General features: G+C 40.1%; 1 protein-coding gene across 2 annotated transcripts in view; it reads right to left on the reverse strand.

The window, feature by feature from the left end:
• The window catches only part of PPP2R3A (protein phosphatase 2 regulatory subunit B''alpha), a 164,785-nt gene that overhangs the window by 127,307 nt on the left and 25,550 nt on the right, over positions 1-11,928 (reverse strand). For both annotated transcript variants that reach the window (XM_007457542.1, XM_007457543.1), the window contains exons 2-3: positions 8,635-8,901; positions 167-270 (exon numbers count right to left, since the gene is read on the reverse strand). In XM_007457542.1, coding sequence (XP_007457604.1) covers positions 167-270; positions 8,635-8,901 — 371 coding nt within the window. The remainder of the gene's footprint in view (positions 1-166; positions 271-8,634; positions 8,902-11,928) is intronic.

Genomic DNA, 11,928 nt, shown 5'->3' on the forward strand with positions numbered 1-11,928 from the left:
AATTTGTGTGTGGGCATAAAAAGTTGTGAATCATTGAATTTTACTTGTTGAAACAAAGGATAAGGGGAAAATTAATAAATGAGTAAAATAAGTGACTTTTATAAAGCATGTCATGAGGGCTGGACAATTCCTTGCCCAGCCCCAGAGTAACTGCTCTCATACTTACTTTCTCCACATGGCAATGAATGACTGGGCTGACACAAATCCTGTCCTCTCTCCCCCTGCAGCCCTGAACATGGGGGTTTTCCAATAAAGAGGACACCCACAGACCTGCAAATAAAGCACAAATACAGTGTAAGCCAAGGGGCAGTGAAGAGATGACATGACCAAAGAAAGGGTCTTTGTGGCTTTTACCCTTCATGCCACAGTGGACAGAAGGGCCCTTGGAGGAGCAAAACTGGGGCAGAGGCAGAGGAGTAGATTCAGCAAGACAGAGGGGAAACAAAATAAGAAGATGACTTTTTTTTTTTTTTTTGCGGTATGTGGGCCTCTCACTGCTGTGGCCTCTCCCATTGTGGAGCACAGGCTCCCGGACGCGCAGGCTCAGCAGCCATGGCTCATGGGCCCAGCCGCTCCGTGGCATGTGGGATCCTCCCAGACCAGGGCACGAACCTGCATCCCCTGCATCAGCAGGCAGATTCTCAACCACTGCGCCACCAGGGAAGCCCGAAGATGACATGTTTAATGAAGAAAATGAAAATCCATTTGCCTTTTCTTCAAGTGCATTTATAGTGATGTTTCTTTCCCCTAACCTGAAAAAACAACCAGTCTCCCTCCCTTCCTACCACTCTTACATCATATATTTTCTACCTTTAGGAAAAAAATAGAAGTGACTGAACGTCATGGTTGTATATGCCCTTCCTTCCTATGGCAGGAAAATACAGCCACCTTTATTGCTCACTCACTTGGTGTCAATACACTCTATCACCTCTCTCCCTCTCTCTCCTTTGCTTATTGTGTTATTAAGCCCCAGGTGCAAAAAGAACCAGAAAAGCCTGGACTGTTCAAGAAAACAGCTATAAATCTATTTAAATGGATACAATTCAGGTGAAAGCTGAAAAGCAAAAATTAAAATACTATTATTTATTTAGAAGATACCACAAATGACTACATATTATGAAAGCCTTAGAAAGAACTAAAATACAATACCCTAAAAGATAATGATATTTTTCTCCTCAATAAAAAAGCTCTCTCTTTCAATTAAGAAAAATTATTCCTATACTCTTATAAGAGACAGTCTGTACCAAATTAACCTGCTTTTTTTCTAGAGGGAAAATTCTTCCAAGTAATAATAATATCTAAATATTAGCGGAGAAATAGTCTCTAAATGATCCCAATTTTATATATACACATAAAATGTATTCCCAAATCTGAAGCTCTTCAGAGAGTCACATCTTGTCACTGGATAAAGATATTCTTATTATTCATATTAGACATAGGATCTGTTGAGCCTTATTCTACAAAGGGAAGCTTCCCCTCTACAGATGACTGGATGTGAACCCACAATAGGTTGAAGTGAAGCTGCTCCTGATGTGAGGCCTCAGTGCACGGGGGATCCCCACAGAAGCCTGCATAGTACCTCATCTGAGATCATTTATGCTGAGAGAATGCCCAGGGCTGCTGGGTTCATGTCAGAGATGAGGATATGGATGGTGAGATTCAGGCCAAGGGAGGTAAGTTACAGGGCAGAAATAAGAGATTCTTTCTGCCAGGGCCACTAAAGCATGTTCTGCAAGCAGGAAGGAATTTAAGATTTCTTAAGTCCATAGGTCAAATACCTCCACTGAGGTCAAGAATGAGGGAAAGGTGTTGCTTAGACAACAAATGGATTTTGTTTATTGTATAAATTATGACTGCCAAGGTACAAAGCTTACAATTAACATACTTTGGGTGGTAACTGTCAAATCCACTTTCCCCAATCCCAATCCTTCCTTTCATGCAGAATGGTGGTTTGCCAAGAAAATGCTCTTAAATATGACAGGCTGTTGGTAACTGCTGGAAAAGTTGAATGAATAGCCTGTATTATGGAGGTGAGGGGTGCAGAGCCACAAAAAGGGAGAAAATACAAGGAGAGACTGAAACTGGCTTGCCAAGGTGCTTGAAGCTCCCACCACTAGAGCCACTATGGATTTTTCAGAATTGCAAGGGATCAGGAATCTTCTATTTCATCCTTGGGAAGTGGTCACTAGCTCGGCGAAACACTTCCAGGGACTGTGCACTTACTATCTCCCGTGGGGCTACTTCCACTATTAAAAACTTTCATTTCCTTGGATTACAGTCTTTTATTCAGAAGACTCCGGTTAAAATGTGTACATGTCAGCTCATAAAGAGTAGTAAATCACTGGGATTAACATTTACAAATTTTTTATGACCCAAAGGCAGAATCCTAAGAGATAAGGTACAAAATAGATAGATAGGAAAGGGCTGACTTGTTTTTCTTGTAGTGGGTCACCCTGAGCAGCCAAAGGTTGGGCAACATGAGGGTATCAGGGACTTGGAGAAAATGCCAAAAGAAAAAATTGGAAGGGCAGTGGATGGCAAGGGCTACAGACATTACACTTTGACCATTTTTAAAAAATGTATGGCTGGCCTGCATCTGCTTAAAAACAAAGGATTAAGATAAAGGGAGTGAACGAATAGCCAAAGTAATCTTGAGAAAGAAAAATGGAGCTGGAGGAATCAGACTCCCTGACTTCAGACTATACTACAAAGCTACAGTAATCAAGACAGTATGGTACTGGCACAAAAACAAGAACATAGATCAATGGAACAGGATAGAAAGCCAAGAGATAAACCCACACACATATGGTCACCTTATTTTTGATAAAGGAGGCAAGAATCTATAATGGAGAAAAAAGACAGCCTCTTCAATAAGTGGTGCTGGGAAAACTGGACAGCTACATGCAAAAGAATGAAATTAGAATACTCCCTAACACCAAACACAAAAAAAAACTCAAAATGGATTAAAGACCTAAATGTAAGGCCAGACACTATAAAACTCTTAGAGGAAAACAAAGGCGGAACACTCTATGACATAAATCACAGCAAGATCCTTTCTGACCCACCTTCTAGAGAAATGGAAATAAAAACAAAAATAAACAAATGGGACCTAATGAAACTTCAAAGCTTTTGAATAGCAAAGGAAACCATAAACAAAATGAAAAGACAACCCTCAGAATGGGAGAAAATAATTGCAAATGAAGCAACTGACAAAGGATTAATCTCCAAAATTAACAAGCAACTCATGCAGCTCAATACCTAAAACCAAACAACCCAATCCAAAAATGGGCAGAAGACCTAAATAGACATTTCTCCAAAGATACAGATTGCCAAAAAACACATGAAAGGATGCTCAACATCACTAATCATTAGAGAAATGCAAATCAAAACTACAGTGAGGTATCACCTCACACTAGTCAGAATGGCCATCATCAAAATATCTACAAACAGTAAATGCTGGATAGGGTGTGGAGAAAAGGGAACCCTCTTGCACTGTTGGTAGGAATATATATTGATACAGCCACTAGGGAGAACAGTATGGAGGTTCCTTAAAAAACTAAAAATAGAACTACCATATGATCCAGCAATCCCACTACTGGGCATATACCCTGAGGAAACCATAATTCAAAAAGAATCATGTACCACAATGTTCACTGCAGCTCTATTTACAATAACCAGGACATGGAAGCAACGTAAGTGTCCATCAACAGATGAATGGATAAAGAAGATGTGGCACATATATACAATGGAATATTACTTAGCCATAAAAAGAAACGAAATTGAGTTATTTGTAGTGAGGTGGATGGACCTAGAGTCTGTCATACAGGCTGAAGTAAGTTGGAAAGAGAAAAACAAATACCGTATGTTAACATATATATATGGAGTCTAAAAAAAAAGTGGTTCTGAAGAACCTAGGGACAGGGCAGGAATAAAGATGCAGACACAGAGAATGGACTTGAGGACACAAGGAGGGGGAAGGCTAAGCTGGGACGAAGTGAGAGTGTGGCATTGACATATATACACCACCAAATATAAAATAGCTAGTGGGAAGCAGCCGTATAGCACAGGGAGATCAGCTCAGTGTTTTGTGACCACCTAGAGGGGTGCGACAGGGAGGGTGGGAGGGAGGTGCAAGAGGGAGGGGATATGGGGACATATGTACACATATAGCTGATTTACTTTGTTATACAACACAGAAACTAACACACCATTGTAAAGCAATTATACTCCAATAAAGATGCTAAAAATATTTAAAAAAATTAAGTGGGTTTCTTGCAGACAAAAAAAAAAAAGATAAAGGGAGTCAGGAGATCAATAAGAACCTAAAAAAAAGTAAATGATATCAATCTGAGAGCAACAGAATAGAAACTTTTATAACAATGGAGAGAACAAGCTCATGTCAAGGCTTTTTACAAAGGAAAAGACTGGATGACAAGTGAGGAGGCACAGGACGTGCTGAAAATGGGTTTAGGAAACTGAGGTTTAGAGGAGGAGGCAAGAGTCAGCGTTGCTGGAGCAAAGAAAGCTTGACTGACACCTATAATTAGATCTAAAAATGGCCCAACAACATAAAGAACTGAAAGCAAGGTTGTCTAATGATACATAGGAAGAGATGATCACCCAATATTTGTAATGTTCTTTAACATTTTAAAATGTCTCACGCCCGTTATTTCATTTGGCCCTGACATGATCCCATACAGAAGAAGGTGGGTATTTTTATCCAGTTCTGCAGATGAAGAAAAAAAGGTACAGAGAGGCTAGCTTGCAGGCCACAGACACGATGGGTCAAGATGGTACTGTATCAGCCAATTAGAGGAGCTGGAGGGCTTTGTTCGGTTCAGAAGACTTTCATTCTTTTCCCTCAACTTTCTCTTAGAGGCTAAAACTCAGTGGTGACAAATACTTCCCTTGCTGTTCCTCAGTTTCTGTTCCTATGCCTTTTTTTTTTTTTTTGCGGTACACGGGCCTCTCAACCACCAGGGAAGCCCATCCTATGCTGCTTTTGCTCCTCTTAGATTCATTCTCTAGTCATTTCTTCTCCATCACTACTTAAAGCTGTGGAAAAAAGTACAAACTACACACTGAGAATTTAATCAGAAATGGACATTAATCTCTCCACGCTGTCTGAGGTTGAAGATGAATGAGCTAAACTTCACCAACAGATGCAGATTTCATAAACAGTTTTCTTTGCACTTAAAAAACAGATCCCAGTCTCTACAGCTACACTTAAGCATCACGGAGAGTAGACTGTAAACTCAAGCTGGCCTTCAAAGTAGCTTTATAAAAGAGATATTTTTCTCTTTTCTTTTGATGTGGACCATTTTTTTTTTTTTTTTTGCAGTACGCGGGCCTCTCACTTCTGTGGCCTCTCCCGTTGCGGAGCACAGGCTCCAGACGCGCAGGCTCAGCGGCCATGGCTCACGGGCCCAGCCGCTCCACGGCATGTGGGATCTTCCCGGACCGGGGCACGAACCCGTGTCCCCTGCATCGGCAGGCAGACTCTCAACCACTGTGCCACCAGGGAAGCCCTGATGTGGGCCATTTTTAAAGACTTTATTGAATTTGTTACCATATTGCTTCTGTTTTATGTTTTGGTTTTTTGGCCGTGAGGCATGTGTGATCTTAGCTCCCTGACCAGGGATCGAACCCGCACCCCCTGCATTGGAAGGCAAAATCTCAACCACTGGACTACCAGGGAAGGTCCTCCAAGTAGCTTTACAAACTCTAAGAATCCATAAAAACGTTCATTTATTGCTCTGACCACATCCTCCTTCATTGTCCCCCATGGGTTGTCTTTCCTATAGCCAACCTGTCGTGAGAACACAAGCTCATGAGGGTGAGTGATGCAGGCACTGCCAAAGGATGAGGACAGTCTGCAGAGCAAAGAATGGTGGAAAGTAAGGCTGATTTAGTGAGTGCTAAAAGACTGGCCGTAGCCAAGGAAAAGCTGGATTACTTGAGTCTAGCTAACTGGAAGACATGATTAAATGAATTTTTTTAAAATAAATGATTTTAAGAATAAAGAGGCAAAATCCAATAAAACGAGCTGATACAGTACTTCCGAGGTCATTATACACACATCCTCATCTTTATATGCAATGTTAGTTTTAACTTTTTAAAAGTATGAGCAGTTCACCTTGCTATCTGAGCTGACAATTAAGGTCTAAGAGCAGTGAACACAAATGCTTGGCACCTGTGAATGGAAGTTAGGGCTACAATCAAGTACAATTCAGACAAGTTAATCAGATGTGTATGTGTATACTGGCTGTTGTGCCACATGATAATTTGGTATAAACAGTAAATTGTCACGTAAATGCCTGTTACTATGGCTACTAAACAAAATAGTTTTCTATCTTTTTAAACTTCTCTATGTTGTCAGCTTCAACACTGGCAGTTTTTCCTGATGCCACCTACAGATTGATCCTCACTGCCTGTAAATAGGAAAGTCCTCCCTCTGACTCCCCAGCATGTAAACCCTTTCCCTGACTTGACTATGCTCTCTCCTACACTTCTCATGACCATGTGGAGTCCTCAGGCTCTCTGCTCTCCTCTCACTGTGCATTCACTGTGGAGTGCTGGTAGCCACTGAGCCACAGGCAGGGCAGGGCTACCACCAGCCAGGTGGGAGAGCCAGAGCAGGAGGGTGGAGGCAGCACAGCAGGAAGGTTCCTCAGTCAGGCGCTGGGAATACTTAGAGGAGGAAGGTCGACCCAGAGACCTTCAAGACACAGCAGGCTGCAGGTCTCTGGCAGTGAGGCACTAGTCACTGATTGGCTCTCCAGATGTGGGGAGCCCAGCAGACCACTGGGGAACTACCATGTCCTGCAATCTGCAGTCTCTCCTGTTTGCCTGCCTGAAGTGGTCCATGAAACCTCATGTCTCTCTCACACAAACTGTTACCATGTTAGACATACCCTGTTTGGCATTTATGCAATTAACATGTTATCTCCAAATCAGACTTCATTCATCCTTGCTAAATTCTATCTTTTGGATTTAGATTCATCATTCTAGCCCACTCAGATAATTTACCACTTGATTCATAAAATAGCCATCTCTCAAAGCTTGGGGTAAGAAAATGCCAATGTCCTGAAAGAACTTATTTGGGTGGATATAGCTTGGAAGTCAGCTGATGGTTTGTTAGCATACGTCCAGGGGAGATAGGGTAGAAACAACACGATGCAGGAGTCAGAGGACATGTCTCCTGACATGGACAAACTCTGTGACTTCACGTACATACTTGTAGGACTTCAGTTTCCGCATATGTACAATAGAGGAGAAGCAGGTGAGCTCTTACTTCTGGAATGAAAGAGTTTGTTTTTCACTAGAAACATTCTAAGGGGTCAAAAAGCAAGTTCTAAGATTGGGGGGGTGATGAGAAAAGGAATAAAAAAAGGATTCTTTTTCACTTCCCTTAAAATCACTCTACTTACAAATTATTTAACAGTGGTAACAAATGTTCTGAGGTTAGAGGTAGGAGAGAAGATGGGACATGACAGGGCACGGGTTCAGGGACGTCTCTCAGGACACAATGGAAGCTAGGTCTTAGAGGATGGGTGATGTGGGAGTGGCAGAGTGGAAGCCCATTTTGGAGGGGAGAACTATGAGAGCCCAAATGCAGAGGCAAGCCTGTGTGAGGGCAGGTGGGTCAGGCCCATGCAGGGAACAGTAGTTTGGGTTTTATCCTCAAAAGTGGTAGTTATCAAACTTTCAAATATTATTCCTGAAAGCAGAGGAAGCATTCCTAGTGGAAGGGTGCATGGGGTCTTGGGAACTCCCACTTGGTGTCTAGTTGTCCACATGCAGCCCTTAGCCTACTAAAGCCCCTGTGTCTCTTGAAGCACAGCTTGAGACCACTGCTAAATCCTGAGATATGACCTGACTCTTCAGTATACATGCGTCATAAAAACAGAACCCAAATGAAACAAAGCATTCCTACAGATGGTAGGAATCCCTGAATATTGCTGAGCTGGGGAATGACATGATCAAATATAAACTGATGATTATGCTCAGTAGTAACTGTTCTAGGAGGAGGCTGGAGGTGTAGAATCCATTACTAAAGATGTTACAGTAGTCTTAGCACTAGGGACTAAGACCTTAAATTAGAAGCAGTTGGATATATTGAAAAGTATCACAGACTTGCTTCCTAGTAGCAAACCCATTTATTTCTGAGAAGAATTACAGTGTTGAGCTGGCCTAGTTGTTCCTTGTCTGGCTTCAGGACAAGGAGTTATGATCAATGAATGAGAACAAAAAAGAGAGATTTGTATTCAACACAAGGGAAATTTTCCTAACCAGGAAGGCTATTTAATGATGGAATGGGCTGCTTGACAAGGTAGTGAGTTTCCTGTCACTGAAGGCATTCAAGCAGATAATGAATTTATGTGTTGGTGATGCCATGGATGGAATTCCTGTATTAAATGGGAGGATGGACTAGGAAACCACTAAGGCTTTTTTCAAACTTAAGAGTTCCATAAAGTAGAACCATAGCTAATACATCAGTATCAAATACATTTTTCCAATATGGAAAAAAAGCTCTATGTATGCTTACAAACAGAGAGCAAGGAGGCAATAAAGAGAGGGAGATCGGGATTGCTAGAGAAAGGGAGATTATACATCATTTAGTAGTTATATTACCTTTGCAATTTTTCCCATTTCATAAATGTCTGCTTTCTGATCTTCAATATCCATGAAAGCAGTTTCAATTCTGCTTAGAGTCTGTTCATAATTACTGCAGGCATCGGGAAGTCCTTCAGGGAAGTAGAACCGTGGAATGTTTATGGATAATGTTGCATTCACAACATTATTCACATGAGGAACAGGGGAGAGAGGTTGGGGACTACTTGCAAAGGTGGCTGGAGGTGGAAGTGGTGTTCCAGGTCTCTTTTCTGGTTTATTTTGAATCTGGAAAGAAAATATAATTATGAGACACAAATATTCTAAACAGTATATATTACTGGAAGGTCCTCACCAGTAATAGGAAGTTGGGTATAAATACAAGAAACCACAATTAGAAGCAGTACAGATGAAGCGCTCACTCAACTACAGACAGGGGTAAGCATGCTCTGAGGGAATGCTTATCTACACTGAATCAATCAGTACATTACTCATCTGTCAATACTAGAGTCTACATAGATTTGTGCTTAAAAAATCCTACAGTACATTTTCCCACCAGTGATGAGCGAGACATTTAAGAGCAAGGTCAGTTGACATATTAAGGACCTTAAGGTGAATTCTCAGTCTACTGGACCTGGATTAGTAAATTCTTCTTGAAGACTGTTCTTGGTGTTTCTATGCATTTCTACCTGTCCTTCAGTAGGCAAACAGAATGAGTTCTTTTTAAATATGTAGATCTAAAATGTATTGTGGGGGCTGTCCTTCTACCTTCTTCCCTAGTTTGACTTTATCTAGGTAGAATCACTGCTAGTCCCTGATGCAAAGAAAGTCTTTGTTAAGAAAATTAAAGCATTTTAGTTTTAGAATGTCTTCTACCAGGCTGACTGACTTGCCACCAGAGGCATGCTATTTTTTCCGAGATACAGAATTCTCTCATTTTTAGTATACTCTAATAGACAAGGACCATGGTCACTAATTTCACCACAGCCAAACTCTCTTTACAGTTTATTAATTCTTTAATAGTTTATATCATTCCTTTTTCCAAAAAGGATTTGATGTGGTGTACCATAAAGAGACATAGAAAGGACAGTATTAAAAGGTTGCAGGTAACAGGGAGACTAAGAGTAACCATGATTTAAGGAAAGGGGAGGGGAGGTACACCAATATTCAGGTAGAAGTTTATTTTAGCAATGAAGACTAAATTTAGTTCTGAGATTCCTAACAGAAAAAGCAAAAAAGATTCCATGAAGATTTTCAGAGTTTAATTTCTATTCTTAATTTTGACCAAATTATCTATCAAGGCTCATGAGCATGGCATTATTAAATGCTACGTAAAGTATGAAAGCTGGACATGACTGTTGACTAGCTAAATTTATTTTAAATTCACTGTGAACACAAAATATTACTCGAATGTTCTTCTTCCTTAAATTATATCCTAACGCCATTCCTAAAGTCTGAACAATGATTTATCAGTATGAAGTAGATCTGAATATCATATTCCCTTTTGACATATGGACTTATAACATGATTTTTAAATTCAGGGTAAAAATTTTAGCTACCTTTGAAAAGCATAAGTATTATAGGAAGACAGGCTTCATTCATATAAATATGTGATAAATATGATTTAATCTCCTACTTTTATTAAACACGGCCCATTTCTCATGTTAATATCTGACATTAATACAGAGTGGAATCTGCTCATATGTTAATACTATTGGGGAAACGAAGGCCAGTTGGTCACACCAAGCCTTTGCTGCAGTATCAGGATATCACTCATATAAAGCAACAGTCAAGAAAGACATTGCAGAGGGAAGTGATGCCAATGAAATATGAAAAACTTAACAAAAATCAGTGATGGCTTACTAGCTCTGTGACCTCAGGAAAGTTACTTAACCTTTTAGAATTTCAGTAATAAAACAGATTAATTTCCTTTAATCCTCACTACAACCTTCTTCTTGGAAGGCTGTTGTGAGGATTAAAGGAAATTACAGGATGTAACATAGGGAAGAGGCTCAAAACTGTGCTGGGCAGAGATATGTCTTATTTAAGAAAATGAGTCACAAGGCCAAAGGATAGGGTTCTCAAAAGATTAAACACAGGGCTTCCCTGGTGGTGCAGTGGTTGACAGTCCGCCTGCCGATGCAGGGGACACGGGTTCGTGCCCCGGTCCGGGAAGATCCCACATGCCGCGGAGCGGCTTGGCCCGTGAGCCATGGCCACTGAGCCTGCGCATCCGGAGCCTGTGCTCCGCAACGGGAGAGGCCACAACAGTGAGAGGCCCATGTACCGCAAAAAAAAAAAAAAAAAAAAAAAAAAAAGATTAAACATAACTTGGCATGGTCCTTCAGATTCAATAATAAATAAAATAATCACACTTGTAAGGCAATTTAAAGTTTACAAACTACTTTTGATTTAACAAACTGATAATCTCTTCTAAGTAAACAATTGTCTCTGCCTTAGTACTAAATCTGCAATTATTATTACATAGTCCTATGACTCAATAACAGTAGAAACTGTTCTTAAATTTCTAAATTAAGGCATATAATTCTTCAGGGGCTTTACTTAGGTCACTTGTATTAGTGTCAATTCCTTTCTATTATTCTATGCTGAAAGAGATTTGTGAGACTACAAATATACAGTTACCAAAATTCTTTTTTGTTTCTCAAAAATGTTTCCCATGGTGCGACATCCAGGGTAGTTATGGATAACTTCAGGGCAATTATAACCATAGGATTGAGACCACTGGTGCCACTGGGAATGAAACTCAATATTCTGGTGAACACACAATACTGGAGAAGGTTTAGAGCAAGCCCTTCAGTGTTAACTCTACACTTTTGCTTTGACAGAAATAAGTGACATTCAGAAGAAACCCTGGCTATTTGTCAAAGTTTTAATTTGAATGGGAAAATATTCAATTATATAATAGTCTACTTTGCTTTCCTCAGTGTACTTTAACACAGAGCAGTTCACTAATAGGGAAGTATTTACTAATTCACTGTTTAAGTCCATATTTAATAAAACTGATGTTAATACTTAAAGGGAAGGTAAAAAGAATGTATTTACTTTGAACTTTTCAGGTGTATTGATTTACTTTCCACTGGGTTCAATAGGAGACATATAATTTAAGTCTTAAAGTAGTTTAATAAAACTGACGCTTTACAACATTATAGAATAAAACAGTAATATAAAGTTCGTCAGATTTACCAAGTTTAGCATCTGCCCACTTTAAATAAAACTATTTCATTCAAATCTAGGAACAGCATTAAAACAGAATTAGCTGTGTAAAGTATCTCAATTCTCCATTACAGTCTTTCC

The sequence above is a fragment of the Lipotes vexillifer genome, unplaced genomic scaffold, assembly GCF_000442215.2.
Source record: "Lipotes vexillifer unplaced genomic scaffold, Lipotes_vexillifer_v1.1 scaffold86, whole genome shotgun sequence".
Lineage (NCBI taxonomy): Eukaryota > Metazoa > Chordata > Mammalia > Artiodactyla > Lipotidae > Lipotes > Lipotes vexillifer.